General features: G+C 41.1%; 1 protein-coding gene across 1 annotated transcript in view; it reads left to right on the forward strand.

The window, feature by feature from the left end:
* Positions 1–2,048: 2,048 nt before the first annotated feature.
* The window catches only part of LOC134224389 (neuroglobin-like), a 141,373-nt gene continuing 118,904 nt past the window's right edge, over positions 2,049–24,517 (forward strand). The window contains exons 1-2 of the mRNA XM_062703709.1: positions 2,049–2,172; positions 22,325–23,274. Coding sequence (XP_062559693.1) covers positions 23,078–23,274 — 197 coding nt within the window. The 5' untranslated portion in view covers positions 2,049–2,172; positions 22,325–23,077. The remainder of the gene's footprint in view (positions 2,173–22,324; positions 23,275–24,517) is intronic.

The raw sequence follows: 24,517 nt of genomic DNA on the forward strand, positions 1-24,517 counted from the left end.
CTCCAGACTGACTGAACTACACTAAACGGGAACTAAGAACCAATCACAACATCATTATAGCCAACTTATTATTAGCGCACATAATAAGGATGCACTGCTACATTTATTTAAAACTATGGAAAAACATGATAAGATCTGCCATAAGACGAGCTTAGTACTATTCCATTTAATTCTGATGATACGTATCTGTAAAGAATACAACGCTGGTGGAATTAAATGGAATAGTAATAAATTCGTCTTATGACAGTTGGAGACATTCAACTAAAAGAGCCTCATATGTTCGCTAGATAAAATCTTCAAAAAAACAAATGGCAATGCATCGGCGATACCAAGTAATTGTGAAAACCGAGACATACATTGTCAGATCAACAGTATCGTCGCCAAACACGGTAAACCAACAATGGATTCTTTCTTCTACATGCCATACGGATATAGCGCGTATGACGTCCATTAACCATCTTTGAGCGAGCGGCAGTTCGATACTCTACGTGATCGGCATCAGTCAGCCAATAACCAATCTCGCGTAAATCGCTTCAATTTACACGTTTGCAATTCAAAGCGATGATTCAACTTGGCACCGGTTTTGCACAGCATGGACCAAATATGAACACCCGTCCATCATCGAGTTCTGTTTTACTCCGTAATACGCGCTCTCTAGATGTACCGATACCGCAACTGATGTTATAAAACGTTCAAAATGGATGGATAATGAGCTCATAAGATCTATTTTAAGTGCGAAATCTGTGCAATTTTCGTTCTAAGGAGTACACAAATATCATCGAGTTACTAAAATTTAACGCTCCATTGGAACGAATACTGTAGTGTACGGACGTTCGATTTATCGCCGCATACGCTAGATTCAGTTCCAATCCAGTAAATTTATGATTCTATCACTATCCCACCCCGAGCATCACCATCCCTCCCAAACCACAAAAGTCACATCATTTATGGCTACATTTCTATCTCCCTCTCTGGTTTGTATCATTTCAGGGAGCTCCTTCATCCGGCGGTAGATGAAAACCTGACCACCTGTTCTGATATTGCTGGACCACCATGCGTCCCCATGACCACCTATTGGACCATCAACCAACCACCCATCGTCTTTTCGTCGCATCGTTGCACATAGGAGTGATGGGCTGAATTTCATGGTCAAAATTGTTTGATTGATGTCAAATGAAATCTACCTAAGAGTGCGAAAAAAAATGATTTTAATAAGTTTTTGAATCATTCACCTCTAACCTCAATTACATTTTTTGCTTCAAAAATTCTTGACAAAACACATGTATGAAAATTAAATGAGTTTGTTTAAATTTTAACCAAACGCCTTGCAAAGTTTTGGGTGCAGTCACTCCTATGTGCGCCGGTTGCCGCCGTCATCACATGGTCTGCAGCCGGTGTTGATGGTTTTTTGGCTGAAAAGCATCCGCATCATAACTCAGCACCCTGGATCGTGTGCGTGTGGGTGGAAGCTATCGATGCGAACAGGGGGGTCGTCGGTCACTCACAGACTTGTCCCGGTGGAGCACCAGCATTCATCCCGAGCGAACGGAAACAGCGGATGATGAACATGCGCGTACCGTTTGGAGCGTGAGTGTGTCGTCGCGCCGCCGCTCCATTCGTTCGGGGGAGGACCAGGACTAGTATCGGGGCCAGTTGGTTAGTGTTGAATGAACAACCGTCGCGATCGAAAGCAGGTGCAGCCAACGAACGTCGCGTCGTGTGCTCCGGGTGAGCGTGCTGCACTTTTCCATTGCCTAAGGTCAGTCAATCGAAATTGTGGGACCTGACTATTGAATGGTGTGTTTTGGGTCCAGTTTCACGGATGGGTGGAAAGGACATGTTGCAGACGTCACTGGCGTGAGCGAAGGAAAACAGGGCGCCTTCGGGCAATCGTACTTCGGGGTGACAGTTACAACAGAGCAAAGGGGAAGAAAGAGGAATCGGAAGAGAAATTAAGTTCGGAAAAATCAATTTCGACGGTACGATGCATTTGATATAATATATTGATGAGAAGAAAAGTGTTTCTCGTGAAAAGAAGCGTTGTTTATCTCACGTACAAGTTGTTGAGTTTTTTTTCGTGCCACAGCAATTTTCTTCTAGTGAAACGACAAGGATACAAATGTGAAGAAGGGTTCCCTGGAGCCATATTTGCTGTGTGTTGCGAAACCAAAAGTGAGTGAAAGTGAATAAAATGTGGGAGGAATCATAATATGTAATACCTAGTGTTATTCTGATGAGAATTGTCGTAGTTGCGCTAAAAAGGCATCATACTCTCAAGTGATGGGTTCGGTTGAGTTGGATCGGTGGGTAAATCACGGAGAATACTGCCACAAGGATATCTCCGCAAATCTGGTCTTATCGAAAACACATAGAGTTTGCGGTTCATTTGGTTGCTTCCGACTGGGTCTCATCTGGCAGTTTTGCTCGCACTGAAGCGGCTATGGTCCCGCGGGATTTGTACGTGTTGTGCACACATGCGAGGCCGTAGCCAACGGTGAGTTAGATAAGACCCGAACTCTCAACGGTAGTTCATCTTCCTACCGCTGGCCAAATGCCAGACGTCTGTTGCACGGTGAGGCAAAACCGTTGAAAGCTTGGAAGTAATTAATTAAATAGAAAGATAGATGGGCTTAGTTACATTCGAAATTGAATCAACATTCTGAGAATCATCTTAAAGCTGATATCGTTATACGTATATCAATGACACATCTTGCATAAGAGATATCCCGAGACTGCTGCCAAAATGCTATTTTTTGGGTTTTATGGCGTTATATCGGTCCACGGGTTACTAATAAAACAACCGTTTCAGTCAAAGCCGACGTTTCGAATGTTTATTCATTCATCCTCAGGGCAAACTACAAAATTCCACATATTTAGTCACTAACTAAGTTGAACAGTACAAACATTTTTACTTACACTGAACAGTTATTTTTAGGTCAAGTAGGGTTGAAACATTAATTGGACGGCTAACAACATTACACTGTAATTACATTAGAATTCGGATTATAGTGACTTAATTCGTTTTACATTTAATTGGTACAACTTAAAAACGGAGCACAAACTTACACAGCTTTCACCTGCGCACATAGATAACAGTTTGAAGATGGAGGTACGAAACAGAAAAAGAGATGCCAAAAACATTAGAATGGGACAGATGAGAAAAGAGCAGCGAAATGATGCATCGAGCGAGACGATGCTTTGCTGTCTTTATCCGACGCCGATTGAGTGCAGAAAACCTGTATACACTGCATTTAAATTACTTGTATCGGTCCTGAAATTAACCGTTGTGTTGTCACTGAAAATGTGACACATTTCGAGTATTTGAAGTGCAGGTAGTCGATTGTCTTGTTCTAGAATTCTGGTTTTAGACAAATCGAATTGGTGATCATTCTCAATGGCATGTACCATCAATGCCGTCTTTTTTAATTCATCTTCTCTCTCAATCGCTCCGTCTGGGTTAGAAGATTTCAACTGAGCTAAGCGATTGATGAGAGAGCGATGACCAGAGAGACGATTTTTAAGTTGTTGTGTAGTTAAGCCAATGTACGAACAGTCACAGTCAGCGCACGTTTTTAAGTTGTACCAATTAAATGTAAAACGAATTAAGTCACTATAATCCGAATTCTAATGTAATTACAGTGTAATGTTGTTAGTTTAGCCGTCCAATTGATGTTTCAACCCTACTTGACCTAAAAATAACTGTTCAGTGTAAGTAAAAATGTTTGTACTGTTCAACTTAGTTAGTGACTAAATATGTGGAGTTTTGTAATTTGCCCTGAGGATGAATGTTAAAACGGTTGTTTTATTAGTAACCCGTGGACCGATATAACGCCATAAAACCCAAAAAATCACAAACAACGGTCGTAAATTCATCAATACAAAATGCTATTGTTAACTCTTATCTCTTTTCATATAATTACTTAATTGCGCATATGCACAGTGGGTATCATTGAATAGACAAAAAGGTACTAACTTGAACACGAGCATAATTGACCTGTGCGGTCGGTTGCTACTTCATTAATGCTAGATCAGCTGTAATTAATTAAAGAACTAACAGATACTACTCGGATGCAGTAAACCTTCTCAGTGTGAAGTTAATGCTAATCTAATTCTTTGTTAATAAATTCTTTGTTTACCTCTTCAGTCGGAATGGTAATATTTTTTCGAAAAAGAATCTATTTCATCTGAGCTCGAATAGAAAAGAAGATCACTACACGATCTTTTATGGTTCTGAAAATCCCAAAAGTAATCTGGCGAACAGACGAATACGCCCCAAAGTTCCAAACACGAATTATCAAAAAAAAAATCTTTAAATAGCTTGATCAAAACAACCAATTGACATTTAAATTAATAACATAGCGTATACCGTATTTATTTATTTAATCAGTCTAAGGCCGGAGGGGCCTGTGCAGTACATAGCAGTCGTCTCCATTCAGCTTAGTCCGTGGCTGCACGTCGCGAACCACGCAGTCTGCGGAGGTCCCAAATCGTCTTCCACCTGATCGATCCACCTCGCCTTCTTGTGCCCGTCTGATCACTATCGAGAATCTTTTTCAACTCCAGATTATTGCCCAACATTCTGGATACGTACCCGCAGTCTTCCAATTTTCGCGGTGTGAACGATGGATGGTTCTCCCAACAGCTGTTACAACTCGTGGCAAGGATGTTATCGATCATTTAGTAATCTTGCTTTGATCCTTTAGTAGTTTGTCAATAACTTATTTTTTTTTATTCTTTTCTTTATTTGGTAGGCACTCTGTGTTTCTTAACCGTTACTGTGCCGTGATCTACTGTGGTACTCTGCTGAACAGAATAAACACAGAATTTATTTTTAAACATTCGTTGTTGTTATCATTTGCCGGGTCCATCTCATCGTGAGTCCATTGTCTCCTATTGTCCGTATTATGTGTCTAATTTCTCGTTGCATTGTTCGGTGGCCATTTATCCGGGTACATTGGAGGATTGCCTCCGAGAAGAACAATTTGTCAATCGTCATCGGGCAGCCGTGTTGGTAAGACGCGCACCTCAAAACGCCACCGTTTGGGCTGCACCTCAAGCGACTGGCAAGGGCTTGTGGAGGGGCTGGGAATCGAAGTCAATAACTTACTCTAGAAGCTTAATTTCCAAATCTGTTGTATAGAGGACATCTAGTGATGGAATTCAAACAAAGAACCATTAGACAGAGTTGTAGAAAAACATTCACACTAGAAGTCCTTGACATTCGGAATCCAGCTTCTGGGATGAGTCATTGACAAACTACTAAATGATCGAAGCCAGATTACTAAATGATCGATAACACCCTTGACTCGTGGTTCATTCCTTCCTGGATGAACTTCCGGAGGAATTCCTGGAGAAACTTCCTGAAGAATTCCTGGAGGAGCTTCCGGAGGAATTCTTGGAGGAGCTTCCGGAGGAATTCCTGGAGGAACTTCCGGAGGAATTCCTGGAGGAACTTCCGGAGGAATTCCTGGAGGAACTTTCGGAGGAATTCCTGGAGGAACTTTCGGAGGAATTCCTGGAGGAACTTCCGGAGGAATTCCTAGAGGAACTTCCGAAGGAATTCCTGGAGAAACCTCAGAAGGAATTCCTGGAGAAGCTTCCGAAGGAATTCCTGGAGGAACTTTTGGAGGAATTCCTGGAGGAACTTCCGGAGGAATTCCTGCAACTGTCGGAGCAGTTTTCCTTCGAAGAACTGTCGGAGGATTCCTTTGAATAACTTCCGGGGGAATACTTTTCAGGAACTTCCGGAGGAATTCCTTTTAGGAACTTATGGAGGCATTCATTTGAGGAACTTCTAAAGGAATTTCTGCGAGCTCCCGGAGGAATTTCTGGAGGAACTCCCGGAGGAATTCTCGGAATGGTTTCCAACCTATGGTATTGAAAGGATTTCCGGTCGTTTTATCAAACCGGAAATCGACCATCTTGAATCTCAAAATGGCGCCAAACATCGATTCCCGGCTACTACTCATAATGAGTTTCCGGTCGTTTTATAAAACCTCTATGGGATTTTTTCGTAGTTTCTTACGCCGCACAATAGGAAAAAAGGAGGTATTTTTGGCCAAAATTATGAATCCTGCAATAAACAGTGGTATTCTTCATAAAAACATAGATAGAAAAGAAAAATATTTTTTCTGAGCCTTCAATGGGGTTTTTTTTTTTTTTATCTTTCGTTTATTTGGAAGGCTCATTTGCCGTGAAGCGTTACGGAGCCGAAATCAAGTTTAACAATACATTTCTTGATTCTTATACATAGTGTTAGTTTTGGGGAACCGAAAGACTCGCGGTTTAGTCGAGGTTAGGGAATACAATAATACAGTAGGAAAGGAAAGGATTTTAGGGTGCTTAAGTAATTACGATGCTGATGTTCACAAAGTTGACATTCCTCGCATTTTTACATCTGTAACAGGACAAACAAACTTTTTTTGGGAGACAACGACGAGAGGAAGACATACGGAAGGGATTAACGACAGACATGGAATTGACCAACAAGAGGACGACATTCCATAGGGAGTACGACAGACAAGGGAATGGGCAGTCAATGATTACAGTGTCACCTCAGCAACTAGCAATTACTGCTGGACCAGGGACCTGTACTCGGGATCAAGGCCCGACAACACTTCCCTAATAGGCTATTGTTGTTTTCCTCGGACCCGGAGATGTTCAGTTAGCGCAGACCTGGGGCCACAATGCTCCTCGCACGCCCACACGACATGATCGATGTCCTGATAATCCTCGCCGCAAACACAGAGATTTCCTTCCGAGAGCATGATGTGCATTTAAAGAAAAGATGTGCATTTAAAGTGTAGTGATTGGACATTAGACGACATATGGTTCGAATGAAATCTCGTCCCATATTCAATTTTTTGAACCATGGACGCTTCGACACCTACGGGCGAATTGAATACAGCCATCTACCCAACTCCCCATTTGTCCATTTCTGTTGCCAGCTGATCAAGGTTTCCTGACGAACTAATGTGAAAAATTCATCGAAGGTGATTTGCCGATCGTAAATATCCCTTTCCATAGCGCCCACCTTAGCCAAAGAGTCCGCTTTCTCATTTCCCGGGATCGAGCAATGAGAAGGGACCCAATCCATTGTGATTGTGTAAGACCGTTGCGATAAGGCACTCAAAGCTTTCCGTATCCCATTCAGAAGATACGCTGAGTGCTTAACCGGTTTCATTGACCGAACAGCCTCCAAGGAACTTAGACTGTCGGTGAAGATGAAAAAGTGGTCAGGAGGTAGGGATGCGATTTGCTCGAGTGAATAGTGTATAGCTGCTAGCTCAGCAGTATACACGGAACAAGGCTCTTTGAGCTTAAAGTAGGCACTATGAAAACGTTGAAAACACCGAAACCAGTGGAGTCATCAATTTTGACCCGTCTGTAAAAAAGCTTCTCTCCTCACTGGCGTGCCCGTATTTGCAAATAATGGAGGTATGACCTCCGCACACAGAAAGTCTGGTATTCCATGAACCTCCTGCTTCATGGACAGATCAAAAGTAACAGAGGAACTGTAAGAGTCTAAGAAGTTAGCACGATTGGTGTCAACCAAAGATGGGCTTACCTCCAGCGTTATGTACCAGTGGTAAATACTCATGAATCGAGATTGAGGGTTTTGTTCGAGCAGCTTCTCGAAGTTGTCAATGACCAATGGATTGAGAACCTCACAGCGGATGAGGAACCGGAGCGATAATTCCGCGAAACGATCTGTTAGTGGCAGTACTCCCGCAAGTACTTCCAAGCTCATTGTATGTGTCGAATTCATACATCCTAACGCGATACGGAGACAGCGGTACTGAATCCTTTGAAGCTTCAGCATGTGTGTTTTAGCCGCGGACTGGAAGCAGAAACTACCGTATTCGAGGACCGACAAAATGGTTGTTCTATACAACGTCATAAGATCTTCGGGATGCGCTCCCCACCATGTTCCGGTTATTGATCGCATGAAGTTGATCCGTTTCTGGCATTTTTGTGTCAGATACACAATGTGCTTCCCGAAGGTACATTTCGAGTCGAACCAGACCCCGAGGTATTTAGAAGATATGCTATGAGTGATTGTCTTACCCATCAGTTGGAGCGGGAACTTTGCCGGCTTATGTTTTTTTGAAAAGACAACCATCTCAGTTTTCTCCGGAGAGAATTCGATACCCAGCTTCGTAGCCCAAGTGGACAAATTGTCCAGAGTATCTTGCAACGGTCCTTGCAGATCCTTCGCTGTTGGCCCCGAAACGGATACAACACAATCATCTGCAAGCTGTCTCAACGAGCAATTTGGCATGAGACATTCATCAATGTCTCTGACGTAAAAATTGTAAAGAAGGGGGCTCAAACATGAGCCCTGGGGGAGACCCATGTAGCTAATTCGTGAAATTGCCAAGTCACCATGAGAAAAACTCATACGCTTCTCTGACAACAAATTGTACAAATAGTTGTTCAAAATTGGTGAAAGTCCACACTCGTGGAGTTTGTCAGATAAGACATCGACGCAAACTGAATCAAAAGCCCCTTAATGTCCAAAAACACTGAGCCCATTTGCTCTTTTTAGCGAAAGTAAGCTGAATTTCTGAAGAAAGCAACGCAAGACAGTCGTCCGTTCCCTTGCCCTGCGGAAACCAAATTGTGTATCTGACAACAAACTATTCGATTCAACCCATTTGTCTAGCCGGAAGAGAATCATCTTCTCCAACAGCTTCCGAAGACATGACAGCATCGCGATGGGGCGATACGAGTTACAATCCGACGCGGGTTTTCCGGGCTTCTGGATGGCTATCACCTCACTTCCCTCCAATCATCCGGAACAATGTTGCACTCCAGTAACTGATTGAACAAGTTCAATCAGCGCCTCTTCGCGACGTCTGGGAGGTTTTCGAGCAAATTGAACCTGATTCTATCCATCCCTGGAGCGGAATTGTTACATGAAAGGAGAGCAAGTGAGAATTCAATCATCGAAAAGGGACGATCCATATCATCCCTGTCTGCAAAAGCATCACGTAGCTCTTGCCTCACCGGTACCGAATCCGGACAAACTTTCTTTGCGAAGTCAAGTATCCACCGCGACGAGCTTTCACGATCTTCGTTTACGGACGACGCGTTGCGCATTCTTCTCCCGACGGTCCACAGAGTTTTCATTGAAGTCTCGCGCGATAAACCTTCAACAAAAGTGCGCCAATATCCGCGCTTCTTCACTTTGACCAGTTTCTTGAACTGGATTTCGAGCGCGGTGTATCGTTTGTGAAGAACGATCGCCCCGTGTTTCCGAAATTCTTTGAACGCGGCGGATTTCTCGCGATAAAGTTGCGTACACTCGATGTCCCACCACGGACTGTAAGGTTTCCTACGAACCGAAGCTCCTGGCATCGGCCGACGTTGTGCCTGAAGAGCGCTTTCAAGAATCAACTGCGATAGAAACTTGTACTCTTCCCGCGGGGGAAGTGCTTCTATCGACTGTATGCCATCGCTGATGGCATCCGCATATTTGCCCCAATCGATGTGCTTCGTGAGGTCATATGAAAGATCGATGGAAGCAGATTGCTTATGTCCATTGGAAATCGAAACTTCGATCGGCAAATGATCACTACCATGGGGATCTTGGACCACCTTCCAAGTACAGTCCAACGATAATGAGCTCGAAAAAGGGAAATAACTTGACGGCTATCTTTTACTGGAGGAGCCACTTGTGTAACTTCTCCCGTGTTCAAAATTGTCATATTGAAGTCGTCGCAGAGGTCGTATATCACTGTTGAATGGTAGTCGTCTTACAGTTCCCCAGCCTGTTCCGTGGGAGTTAAAATCTCCCAGGAGCAACCGTGGCTCGGGTATAATCGAGCAGATGTGCGAGAGACCTCTACGATATCGCGGTGTTTAAAGGAAGATGTATCGAGGCGATTCTGAGGTCTTTTCCTCGAATAGTCACCTGACATGCGACAGCTTCGATGCCAGACATCGGCGTAAGATTGACTCTATGGAATGAGTGCTGTTTTTTGATCGGCGGATTGTGTGAAATTAGGAAAATGAAGGTTCTCATCTAGTGTTAGCCATGTTTCACATAAAGCAAATGCATCGCATTGTAATTTGTTAACTAAAATTTAAAAATATCTAATTTTGGAAGAATACTTCGACAGTTCCACTGTAGAATCGAAATCATGTTACCCTTATTGACTAAGTTAGCCATCGAAGGATACAAATGACTCGAGGAGGGGCATTTTTGAAGCCAGCTGCTTCAGGAGAGGAGTCAGAATAGGAAGAACAGTTTTGACCATGTTCTTCACGGGGTCGGAAGCATCAAAGAAGTTGAGGATAAGCTCCACGATGCCAGCAAGTGTGAACATTGAAGCGCTCGGGAGTTCTTCTGCTCGCTCTCTATGTTCTCTTTCTGGCTGAGAAATCGCAAAAATGGGGCATCTGGGATTTAGATGTTCCCGGAAGCGGTGGAAACTCTCGATCATCCCGATGTGAAACCACAAAAGTTGATCGTTTTGAGTATTTCCTCCGCTTTGAATTTGACCATGTTGGATTGAGGCTCACTTTGTGGCTGTTTTCTACGCTTTTTCGAGGGTCGCTGGCTCTGTTTTATTCTCTTCCTCGTTGAGCCATTGAAACAAAGGAACCCCATTTCCAACCTCGGAGTCAGAGCTACCTTGATCGTCCAAAGGAAGAGACGAGTAGATGGTGTCAGAAACGAGTGGAGGAGCGGCCTTCCTCAACATTTCGGCGTAACTTCGCCGAGAACGTTGCTGAAGAGACCGCTTCTGGTGGATTCGCTGCTGTATGTACGTTGGGCAAGCTTCAAGAGCATGTGGAGGGCTTTTGTTACAATAGACACATTTAGGTGCCGCCTTGCACGCGCCCTCCACATGCTTCTCTCCGCATGATGCACAGCGAGGTTTATTGCAACAGTACTGAGCGGTGTGGCCCAGCTGCTTGCAATTAACACAATTCATCACCTTCGGTACATACAGTCGCACAGGTAGACGAAGTTTGCCAATCACTACGTAGTCAGGCAGTGCGGACCCAGAAAAGGTGACGCAGAAAGAGTCAGACGGGAATAACTCCGCTTCTCCCTCCTGCGCCACCGAATACATTTGTTTGCAATCCAGTATCGCAACAGGGGGCAAAGAAACGTTCTTGAAACGACCGAAACCTTGTTTCAAATCGTCGCATGTCATACTTCCCTCCGTCACCACCCCCGCGATCTCACACACTGCTGACGGTAAATACACCCTATATTCGAGAGTGAAAAGCTCACAGGTGACAATCTCGTTGGCCTGTTTGCGATCACTGACCGTGACACGGAGTTTACTGGACCCAACCATGTCAATGGTCGTGACAGACGAAAATCGCTTTTCCAGATCTTTGCTAATCTGGCTGATATTCAAACGTTTGCCTTTGGGTCGAAAGAAAACAACATACGGCCCACTAGAGTCGTGAGGGTAGACCTTGGGACGGGGGCTCGTAGAGGAAATTTTAGCGTTGCTGGTGTCCATTTCGTTTTGGTTTGGAACACCTGAATGCAACGAAACATCTGACATGGAATACGAAGTACCCCGCCAACTTCGCCTTCGCGCATTGCGGACACGAAATGCGCCGCTGCAGCGAGGCACAATCTCTTTAAAACTAAACAATTATCACAAGGGCAGAAAAAACACACACACACAAACAAAATAATGATTTGGGACAGAGGGAAGACGAGTAAAAGAAAGAAAAAAACTATTCCAATAAGATGGAGAAGAGAGGGAACAATGAGAGGGAGCTCAATTAAATACTTGCGTTCACACTGCTGTGTTGCCGGCTAACAGTTCTGGCAGCACACACTAGCTCGATGGACACTCGCCGGTGGTGCGGTCGAAGCGAACCACGCTATTGTTGGTGTTCTCGCCGCACCCAACACTGCAACTGGGTGGATGGATGGTGGCAGGACGGCAGCGTCTGTGTTGGTGGAGACGCACGATGGATGATGACTGTCGGCGTGGGACGATGATGCCTGCGCCTGCGATGGACGCCGAATAAACTGCAAAGTTTTGCGTAGTTGCAAAACCAACGAAATGGCTACTTAACTGCTACAGCTAAGCACCACTTCCACTCAAGCACTTTGCTTCAAAACACTTTCGGAAAAAAAACCACTACATGTACTTCAGGAAAAAAACCGAATGAGAAGCAGACCGTACGCGGACTTACAACCGTCTCGCACGGATGCTCGACGTGGAATGACTTCAATGGGGTATGGGGCCAATTTTTGGCATAGTATCGATTTTTGTCATATTCTACAAAACCAACGGAATTTGGTCACTTTTTGGCTTGCAGTTAGCCTGTTTGGTGCTGGATAAAATACTAATGGTCATAAAAACTCTATATTCGTGTCACAGACAAATGGACGCAACATAGATTTCCTAAAATGATCAAAAAAGCACTATCAGCTTCTGGTGTTGAAAATTCACTGAGTAGAATTTATTAAATCAACAAAGGAGGGTAGAACAGATTCAATTAGCGTCATATTGTGGCATCAACGAATTGGAATTTCATTTATTTGATATTTCATTAAGATTTCTTTCATAATTATAAAAAGGTATTGTGGCAAGGAGTTATTCAACACACTACTCATCCAACACGTTATGGTTAAATCTGAAATTCGCTCCTATAATGTAGTAATCTCAAAATTGTAAATTTTGAACAACTTCCTTTCTCACTGCGTAACGCTTTTTATATGATAGATGATTTTTTCTTGAATTATGCGCAACGTTAAGGCATAACCCTCACCCTTAAAATGTTATGTAAATTGTGTTCGTCACCAAATTCAATTAAAGTGGCATTATTGAGTAACTCAGATTAAAATTGAAAAATAAAAAGTTTACCAAAACACCTGATTAATCCCCCTAGCGGTAATGTTGTCTTTCTCGTACTTTATAAGAAAATGTATTTTGGTCATAACTTTTGAGCCCATAGTCCGATCCAGCCTATTTTCAATAGGGAACAATGGAACAACGTTCTCTGACGAATGAAACTTGTTGCGAGTAAATCGGTTCAAAGTAAGTGCTTAAAAAAGAGTTAAGACCATTGTTGCTCACACACACACATTCACACACACGTACACTCAGACATCACCTCAATTCTTCGAACTGAGTCGATCGGTATACAATGCTACGAATGTTTGGGCTTTTTTTAATGCTTTTAGAGCGATCATATAGCTTCTACGTATACTTAGTACACAAAAAAGGCAAAAATGGGCAATTTTTAAAATTCATGTATCTTACAAAATTTGAGCAGAATTTTATTCATGATCCTCAAAGCTTAAGAGTTCAATAGTGTAGTGCATGATGTTTTACTGCGGGGTATTGCGGGGTACCAAACTGTTTTGTTCGTTAAATATTGCATAAAATATGCTTTTACAATACTACTAAAACCTAAATTCTGAACGAAGCTATTATTACATTATCAAGCCTATTGCATAGATCTGTTTAAGAGCTTTGTAACGATATATAAATATGTTAGTTTTCTGACGAAAACATGGCAAAGCTGTCCGTTTTCCCAAAAAACGTAAAAATATCATTTCTAGGAGGGGCTAGTTTGAACGCCCCCCACCCCTCCCTAAAAAATCTAAAAAATAAAAACCGTGCTGATTATATAAATATATGTTATAATCTATGTATTCATCACATTTTACTCGCCCAAATCGAAAATTGGCCTTTTGGTAGTTTTGGCCACACCTTTATATGGGGCTGTCCTATTGTGCGCCGGTGGAGTTTTATCTCAGCTGTCCACATTTATATATATACAGCCATTTCAAGCATGTGGCTCTAACTTGGTTTTACTATTACTATTTGGCACTCCACATCAAACCAGCCTTTCCACCAAATCCTCTGTTGTATTGACCTGCCTCGCGCACTTACTGCCACAATGCATTCATAATTTCTGCTGAGCAAATTAACCCGGTTCAGACTAGTCACTGTATGTTCAAAATCGCATGGTTCTGTCCAATGGCGTAGCCAGAAAATTGGTCTGGGGAGGGTTTTCCGAAAAAAAAATTTCGAAAAAAAAAATTTCGAAAAAAAAAATTGTCTTTGGGGGGGGGGTTATGTCCAAAACCACCCCCGTGGCTACGCCACTGGTTCTCTCACGCCTAGAACCGGTGAGGCAGGATAGCCTAGCGCAAATCTTACATAAGGGCAATATGGTCAATAAGCTTCTTTTTTTTTATATCTTTATTAACGTGATTTTCAAATTAAATAAAGTTCATCACTAGAGGTGGTCAATAAGCGCCCCCTAAACAAACATCCTAATTTCATAGTGATTACGAAAAATAGTATTTTCCAAGTGTTTATCAATTATTCAATAAAATGTTATATTATGTAGGCCGAAAATTTACACGAAAAACCAATTATATTGCAAGAAAACGATACGCCAAAATATTGTCATACTCATCTGCACAAGAGTCAATTTACCAAACTGATGTCCATCAGTATTTTTTTTGTGTTTAAAGAAAAAATCACGAAGACATTTTGACCAAGTTTTATTATGTGGGGTTTATGATTATTTTTGAGCTTCAGACGCTTTAAGACGTTTTTGTGATAAAATTTGGGTTATTTACTTAGAAATTGTGGCGAATTTTATACAGATTTCAACTACCACCAGATACTGGTCTGAGTTGATATATGAGCCAAGGCAGATCCTCACATCTACGACATCTAAGAAATGCCGAACGTCCACCAAAACATGATCGATTTGAAAACACGTATCGCAATTTGGGTGTCTCCAGGAGTGCTTTCAAATATGTTTACGTGAACAGTATGTGTACAGGTAGTCATTCTTCTGGACTCAATAAAATTGATGTCATTCAGAAATGCTTGGAGGCTCTCCTTTCCAATGTCTGGGGGAAAAACACTTCCCTTCCGACCTGTACATTTGTGTCACGTTTTCACGAGTTTCACGTCGTGTTTTGAGCATTCTCCGTTGGTCTTTTTTTCTACTATTTCGTTTATTTAAAACTCATTGGTTTTATATGAAACTCTACGGAGCCGATAAACATATTAAATAACAAAGTTATCATAATTACAATACATTTTTTCGCGCTTTTTTGCGAAAAGATCCTCTTCTTTCTTTTTCCGTTGTTCTTCCGCATATTTCCGCAACATTTTCTCTTTTTTTCTGGGTGTAATTAAGAATTCCTTTGCGCTCGTACCACAACTGATCCGTTTTATTTTTAAATACTATTTTCTTTGGATCCTGTTCTTCTTCTTCTTCTGCCACAGATTGCTGCGTCGCTTCATCCAGAATTTCGATAGTTTTTTCCTCAATATCTTCCTCATTTTTGCCTTCTCCATTGTCCTGGCATCCGTTAACTATCCCGGTAAACGTGATTGCCGATTTCTTGGTCATCCGTTTATTTCGCAAAGCACATGCATCTTTGCGATGTCCTTCTTTATGGCACTCGAAACATTTGTTCTTCAGGTCATCATAAAAATCTTCCCTTTATGATTTGCAATTTTCTAGCGACGGCGGTATTTCACTTTTTACGTCTATAAAGACACCTCGTACACCTGTGTACAAGTGATCGAGGCCCAAATTCACTGGAAATTTTTCTGAATACTCCACTGTACTGTATTGTCCGAGTACCGAAAATAGATCCTCATCCGATATTTCTGGTGGAAGATCAAACCCCCTAACATACCGTATGTTACTTCCCGCAACAACCATTCGGCCTTCCACAGTCTTTCCACTCGAATAACAAAACTTGCGTGGTTCGCGATTCTTACGTTACGCGTCCTGCATGACATCCGTCGAGATAAGTTTCACGCATAAAGATCTGTCTTCAGACGTTTAGTAAACAGTGTCCATTAGCTTTACATCAGTGTACAACTGTTTTACAAAACCCGCTATCTCAGCCCATGTAGACGGGGAGCGGAGAGCAGAAATCGGAATTGCATTAGTGCTGTCCAATGAGAGCTTGAAGTAGCTCGAAGTTTCTCCCTGTCCTGCTTCGAGCTACTTCGAGCTGCTCATTGGACAGCACTATTGTATTCGCAAGCATTCATTCTCACATTTGCTGTTGATATCCTCAGTTAGGTATAGGCTAAAATGATATCTGATTCGATTTGTGATGAATTGGATCTGCTACACGAAAACTTGTTCAAGAATTGTTAAGAAAATTCACTTGTCGTAAGACGAGTTTGTACATTCCCACTTAATTGTACCTTGACAGAGACGTATTTCGACCTCAACAGTAAGGTCGTCTTCAGTGTCTCGTACTTGACTCGACGAAGACGACAAGTACGAGACACTGAAGACGACCTTACTGTTGTAAGGTCTGTCAAGGTACAATTAAGTGGTGGAATTAAATGGGATTGTACAAACTCGTCTTACGACAAGTTGTTCAAGAAAATTAATGATTTTTCATTGGCGCTTGGTGTGATTTGGCAGACCAACTATGATACTCATTCAATTATGGTGAAATTAAAATCAAATGTTATGCTGGAAACCGCGAGAAGGTTAGAGCCCACTTGGCAGCTTCATGTGTGCTCAATGCACAGACTTTAAGTAGAACAAACAATTTATAAGACACCCGTTTGTAGAAGCAACAACACATCTACTTACATGGCTTTGAATACGAAGCTCTCACTGCAAACAAATTTATTAGCATCTCAACGATAAATCAAATAAGACAGAGAGATAAAAATATTGCATAATATGTGCTGAAGTATGCTACCTTGGGGAGCACTATTCGTTACGATAAATCTATGTTATTTCAAACATTGCAGTGCATAAACAGATGAACAATTTTGAAACATTTGTATAGTACATAGGAAACGAATACACTAGGAGATGAAACAAACACATTCACATTAGATCTGAGCGTCGTCGCCGGCGACGATTTTAAAGCACCGAACGATGCACTGCTTTAATTTTTGGATCGCGCTGGCGGAGAACTTTAGGCAAATGTGCAAATTTTGGGCTACTGCTTCAGTATACTGTAATGGAGAAATCCAATATGCTCTTAGTAGATTTACAATGTTCTGAAAACTCAGATGTGAATATGTACATTATGCGGAAAATTTTGATTTGAAAATGTATTGGAGGTAAGCACTTTCCCTTCGATGGGACTCGAACGGGACATAGGATCGATGGGACATAGGATCTTACTTACTTACTTACGGATCCTGTACACCTCCGGTGGTGCAAAGGGCCGACTTGAAAGATCTCCATCCTGAGCGTTGCCCGGCTATCGCTTTAACCTGTTGCCAGGATAGATTTCGGTCGACTTCTTTTATTTCTTTATTGAGACTGCGCCGCCATGAGCCTCTGGGTCTGCCTCTCCTGCGATGTCCCGCTGGGTTCCAGTCTAATGCTTATTTACAGATTTCGTTTCCGCCCCTACGTAGAGTGTGATTGGACCGAGAATGAAACTCGCCATCTTCGGATTGGCAACCCTAGCCTTTGCTCGCAAGGCTAACTACCGTGGGGCATCGAAATCCGTACACTTAAGCACCTTAGTATATGAAAAAGTCATTAGAAAATAGGAATCGAATGTAAATAAAACGCTTGTCATTGACACAGGAGCATGAAGGCTTCTACTTTTGAAGTGTTTCACATTTACTCATTAAAAACTACGAAAAACATGATAAAATAATGAATAAAATCAACTACTCCTGACTCGAAATCCGTCCACCGTGGACGGATTTCGAATCAAAGAATCAAAATCCGTACAGCTATTTTTTAACTAAATATTTAAATTGAAGCAGTCTGATTGAGTAAACTAAAGCCTGTCCACGTTAAATTTCGGTCACCCAACGTATAGAACAATTTTTGGAAATTTTTACAAACCACTGAGACGATCAATTTACATGACAACTGAATCTGTCTGCTTTATGTGCTGCTTTCAGCATGTTTTAACCACGCCAAAAATGATTAAATGACGACAGATCGATTGGACATTAGCTAAGTGTCCGAAATTTAACGTGGACAGGCTTTACCAGTGTAAATAGTTCGATACGAACCTTGAGAAGCGATCCTTTCGATTTGTATTCCGCTTATCTTATGTAGTGATTTGCAATTAGCAATTAAAACCCAGTTACTATTGGTGCAATTATGCTCTAGCCGAAAACAAAATGGCGGCAAAAACTCCGCGTTTGGTGGGTGGAGATTTGTTTTTGATTTTTGTTGTTTTAATTTCAAAGCCTTCTTTCCATTTATGTTCCCTTAAAGCTTACTGCCAAGTATCTGAACAGGATAAGATAAATTATTTCTGCATTGATCACCTTTAACCCCCTTTAATTTATTGATAACTTATAAGGTGGACGGATTTCGGTGCTGTACGGATTTCGGTCCCGCACGGTAGAGGCCCCATGATATGGAAACTATCGAAATGTAATTCAAACCTGCTGGTTTTTTTAATGCTGGTTTTTTTAATGACAAGTGCCGTTTTGGCTTGAACATGACTGGGGATCAAAACTAGGAAAGAATTCAAGCTCCTATGGAGAAAATCACATAAATAAACCCAAAATGATCATTTAAAAACAATTGTTCGGAATATGAGTCATTTAAGTCAAAATGGTACATAGGGGCCTGTAATCATTTTTATTTTTCCCAGCACTTGTTGAATCCCATTTTTTTCATTACAAATAACGCAAAGTTTGCATCAATTGCACTAAAAAGAAATAAGTGTGGGGAATAAAGTGAGCCTGACAAGAACAGTTGCAGTTTTTGGTTACATTGATAAATAAAATAGAATTTAAATAAAAATAAAATGATAACGAATTTGAAATTCTTTCGTAGTAGGCATTTGAAACGCCAGCATACTAAGAAGCTAATGAGAAGAATTTTGAAATTGAATCTCAGTAGGCTGACAGGGAATTCTAGATTGTTAGAAGGGGACAAAGAAAATAAATGAAGATCATTCAGTGTTCGTTTCTTGAGGCGTGAACACGCCATTTGATTGCAAGTGTCCAACGCTTATTTTCAACAAAAAAGCATGTTGGAGAACGGATTTGCTTGGCTACGACAATAAGTTATTTAAGTATTGCTTTAAGAACACTCCTCACGGAATCTTAGTTTCAAAGTGCTCGCGTTTTCGGGAGCACACCACTCGATACGGAGGCGGGGCACAATTGTCATTTTTGTTGATTTAGCCCTTGCTGCGTCGCAGCATGCGTGAAATCATAAAAATGACAGTTGTGCGTTGCTTCCGTATCGAGTGGTGTGCCCCAGAAAACACGAGCACTTTGAAACGTGGGTTCCGTGAGGAGTGACCTTAAGGCGGGCATATTATGCCGTCTTACCCTAACTATTATTCTAACTATATTAATCAATAGGGTAAGACCAAATATAATATATTAACAATAGAGCTCACTTCATAAATATATAGCTCAGCCATAATTGCAAAAATTACACTTAATTCACAATGTTTAACTATTTGAATTATTTTTTTTTTATTTTTTTTTTCAAACTAAGGTATCAAAATGGGGTCAAAGGATAATTTCTAGCATATTATTTCGACATGTTATACTGCATATTGCATTATACTTTTAAACACCCCTCGGAAGGTCTCTTTATTACATTGCTTGCCCTTTGTGACACCGCGTCGCTACTGTGTTGTCCGTTGGAATCAGCCAGAGTGAACTATATTGTTAATATAGTATATTTGGTAAGACCTGACTATTAATCGATTATTTGCGTTTCTGTAATTGGAAGTTAATGCACCTTGCGTCTCCATTAAATTTTCCTATATTTATATGAAAAAGGTATTTTTTTAGGAAGTGTTACTGGGCCTTTTCCTTGTCATTCCTCTTGGAATACACTCCGAGAGACATAAACATTTCAAAAGGTTTGAATCACATTATGTTCTACATCATATGTGACTTCTAGAAAAAAAACACAAGCGATCGAAACCCCAGCCATGAAATCCCAGTATTGTGTGTAAAAATCTCTGAATTTTTCTAATCAATCAACAGACATCAGTTACAGCTCGTGACAGCTCGTGGAAAGGAAATCCAATTCGTCGTCTACGGCGCCATGATGAAAAATCATCGAACACTACCGCTATCCTCATAATGCCTCATGTTTGCGTAGCCCGATCGACAACCTATATACGTACCTATATTAACATCGCAGTGGAGTTTCATATCAACTCGTTTGATAGGAGCCGTTGCCCTTGTCATTTAACGAGTGAGACACTTCATTGAACATAATTTCGGAGCCATTGCCCAAATAAGCGAATTCGAATGACCGCTAAAATGTGGTGAACTGTTAGAAAACGTCAGTGACACGTCGGTACAAACGTCGGCGACCCCTGAGTATTCTGACTTTTACTTATCTTTCTTGAAACTAGAGAGAGGAACCGTTTTGACTCGAATCCCGAACATGACTCATATACCGAACACCGTCGTTTTAGCTAAAATATCCATCGTTTTAGATACGGAGGATCAAGATAGTAACGAATTTAATATTCACATGGAAAGAATTACGCGAATAAAGAAAAAAGGGCCATTTGAAAACCTGGGGTCTCATTGCGCATCTTTTTTCGATAGCTCTTTCGTATGAGAGTTTGCATGGTTTGTTCGTTTCGAGTCGAAATTTGCAATGCCATCCCTATATTTGAAATTTGAGTCGAAACGGTACTATGCTATGTTGCTAAACATTCACAACAATTTTGATGGACATTCAGAAGAATTACAGTCAAGTCTATTAGATCGAAAAAAGCTTATCGCTATGAAAAATTCCTTATTGTTGATGTGTTTGTTATTGTCCAACGATAGTCTTAGCCCAGAAATTTTAATATACACAGGATTTTGTTTAACGCGATTTTTTTCGCTCGTATTTTTGATCGTGTGACTTCAATTTTCCACAAAAATCTTTGCAACATGTTTCAAAAAAATCTAAACAATTCTGAGAAAAATCAAATGTAATATGAGTTGAAAATTTAGAATGGGTGCAAAATTGAGAAAATGTGAATCATATAAAAACACAATCCAGGAAAATGGACAAATGTAGGGATAATGTATGAAATGCGCCACCACGTTTTCTTGGTTATTGAGCCAAATTTTGTTCCAAAATCGTGAGCGCCTGAAGCCAAAAAAACATTTGCAAGTCGTTCCACAGTGTTTACATTTTTTTAAATAAAATGTTTTTTGGCTCTTTCCGATGCAATTTCGGTGTTTACGTCAACAATGCTTTTTCTACAGATACAAAAAATATTTTCTCCTTATTTTAATTAGTCTAAAATATTGACTACCTTAAAGTATAAGACTGACACTAATCTTTTGTGAGAGAGTGTGACTATTTCAGTGAAAAACATTGGAATATGTTGATTATCATTTTAAGTAGCGCATAGTGCATTTTCATTTAAAACTAACGATGCTGTTAGTTTTAAAAGAAAATGCACTATTTTGGAATAAAATCGTTTCTTTGTAATATTGTTGATTTTTCTTGAAGATTATTGGACCTTATAATGACGGATATGCTAGATTATTGATAAACACTTCGAAATTTCACTGTTTCGGATGAAATCTCCATTCAATTAAGAGATTTGCTTAGCGGACGCATATTGACCATCTTTCCCCTAATAAATTAAAGGGACTGAGAGAAACATGGACATAGGGAGAGATATCGAAATATGGGACATCGAGATAGAAAGTCGACTGTAGCAGAAAAATCCAAAAGAATTTCTCGTGGAAAATTAGAAGAATTTCTCGTGTAAATACACATAATTCGATATATAATTCCACCACTTGATTGTAAATACAGATATGTACATATTTTGACCTTCAACAGTAAGGCCGTCTTCAGTGTCTCGTACTTGACTCGACTTGACAATTGTACGAAAAACTGAAGATGGCCGTACTGTTGAGGTCAACATACGCATCTGTATTCACAACCAAGTGGTGGAATTAAATGGGATAGTACTAACTCGTCTTATAACAAGTGAAGACATTCCACTAAATGCTCAAAATAAATCCCTTATCAATAAACATTAAAATTTTGCAACCCACAAATTTCTGACAAGCTTTCAACGGCCCACCCAACTGTGCACAGTCGTTTGACCTACCTACACAAAATCGAAAATGAACCGAATCGTTATCGTTGAAGACAATGAAGGATCGTTTTTCATCCTATTGGGCACCCACCGATCCGAACCTGTCGGTACCGCACCAGCCTTCACATGCGGTGAGAGAGTACGTCGCGCCGTACACAGGAAAGGAGGACCTTTCATTCATAGAATCCTCCCGGTCTTAGCGGTGCCGATCCACGACGACTGGTAGCTAATCAATTATTTAAGGGTTTTAGCCACCGTACGTGGTTTGTGTTTAGCAGATGGTGTTTTTTTTTTGTTATTTAGGTTCAACCGATCCCGGACGAAGCTCGCAACACACCGTGCTTGTTTGCTTTCACATAAATATTTGGGTGAACTACGGCTCAGGTGTAATCAACTGCAAAAACCAACAACATATTTCCAGGGCACGTGAGAGAGACCAACCTCACCGTGAGCATATTTCAGAGTTTTGAAACCATCATTCGGAGTTAAACAATCAGTTCTGGATGTGGAACGTCTTCCCCGAGCATTGCTGCGGAATCATAAAAAAAGAGTGAATGATGCGAGGTTTCGGCTGTTATGAGCTTCCGGAGTACGTCGCCCTAGTAGTAGAAGAGTAAAAACAAAGTGTGAAGTGTTATTTTCCAATTACTAGAAGTGAACCTGATGTAGTGAGTGAGAGCATTAATTAGTGAGCACTTGCATTGTCACAGTTCTTCTGTTCAGGACCTTGGACCGGGAATATAAATTGCACTCATGCTTTGATACGTGATACTCTTCCGATACAGGACGTGTGTCCCTGGTTGTGTGCATGTGACTCCGTCCAGCACAGGATGAGATGGAGTGATGCAATTTGCTGAAGGCCTTTAGTTGCCGCGCAGAGGAGAAGGAAGTGATCAAGTGGTCGCGTTCGGTTCGTCTTCTTCCTGCGAGTGCTTCCGCCGTCGGTCTCGTCCCGTTGCAAAAGAAAAACGCGAAACTAATCGATTACTGGTGGGGCCGCGCATACACACGTACACAACTACAAACATAGGAAAACAAACACCGAGCGGCAGCGTCATGGGTTGTGAACTAACGAAATTAGCCAGCAGTAATGGAGGCTCGAAAGGTAACAATGTGCCGAGTCTGGACGCCTGTGGGCCACCGCCAACGGACAGCAGGTTGCCGCTCACTGCCAAACAGAAATACACCATGGTGGCCTCGTGGAAAGGCATCAGCCGAGCGATGGAGACGACTGGGATTGATATGTTCATCAAGTGAGTAGACGCAATAAACTATCATATTGTGGGCATGCATTTTCTCGAACAGGTAGACATAAAAGGCGGAAGAGCAAAATGAATTACCTCTAGAGACGTGGGAGTGATGTGCATCACATGGGTACCATAAGTTTTCAGTTTATGAAGGATCGAGTTGTGCATTGCCTTAGATCTTTATTTATGAAAAAATCTTTACGCATTTTCAACATGACAACGTTCCAACCATACCCTTGTCATAAGACGAGTTTGTACAATCCTATTTAATTCCACCACTTAGTTGTTCCTTGACAAATACGTATTTCGACCTCAACAGTAAGGTCGTCTTCAGTGTCTCGTACTTGAATGGAATTCAATGGGATTGTACAAACTCGTCTTATGACAAGTGAAGACATTCCACTAAAAAGCTCAACATAGTTTTCTTAACATTTTTTGTTTTTGTTTTTGTACACAATAGGGAGCGGGACCATTTGGGCAGCACCCCCTATTCCCGTCCGCAACGTTAATAACTTGACTGCGTTCCAACCAAATGGCTTGATTTTTTGTACATCACTAGATATCGACAAAAACTAACCATGTACTAAAAAATAAATAATTGGGCTGTAATGCGCTCGAGTAATGAAAGTTGCTGACGGGAATAGGGGGTGCTACCCAAATGGATCTCTACCCTATGACATGAAATTTTACAAATGTATAAATAAATATATTTTACCAAAATAGTATGGCAAATATGTCTAATTGGAAGCAGCCATAAAGCAGTAATGTCATGTGAGTGACACATCAGAATATTATTCCGAACTTTTACAGAAAATGTGTTTTTGTCAGCACACTACAATTTTCGATTGTACATTGAAACTGATAAATCTTTGGAGAATCAAATACAATGCAATTTTAATAAATTCAATGGTAAACCACATTCTAATTGAAACTGATGTGCAATCTTGAGACAAATTTCTGGACAAACGTGAATAATATCAAAACTAAATTTGTGAATCATGGGCCTTACAGTGATTCAAATTTTGACTTTTTTGCCCTTCTTTGTTTAAACGATGGCATTTGCTATTTTAATAATCGTCCTATATTTTAAGCTAATTTGGAAGTAATTTAAATGAGCACAGGTTTGAAGGTTATATGAAAATTACTATGAAAAGCGTAACTTTTGTGGAAAACCGTTCAGCGTAATTGCTCATTAAGCTCTAAAAATGTATACGTTAGCAACATAGGAAATTGAACAAAGGAAAAGGTC

This window comes from Armigeres subalbatus, chromosome 3, assembly GCF_024139115.2.
Source record: "Armigeres subalbatus isolate Guangzhou_Male chromosome 3, GZ_Asu_2, whole genome shotgun sequence".
Classification (NCBI taxonomy): Eukaryota; Metazoa; Arthropoda; class Insecta; order Diptera; family Culicidae; genus Armigeres; species Armigeres subalbatus.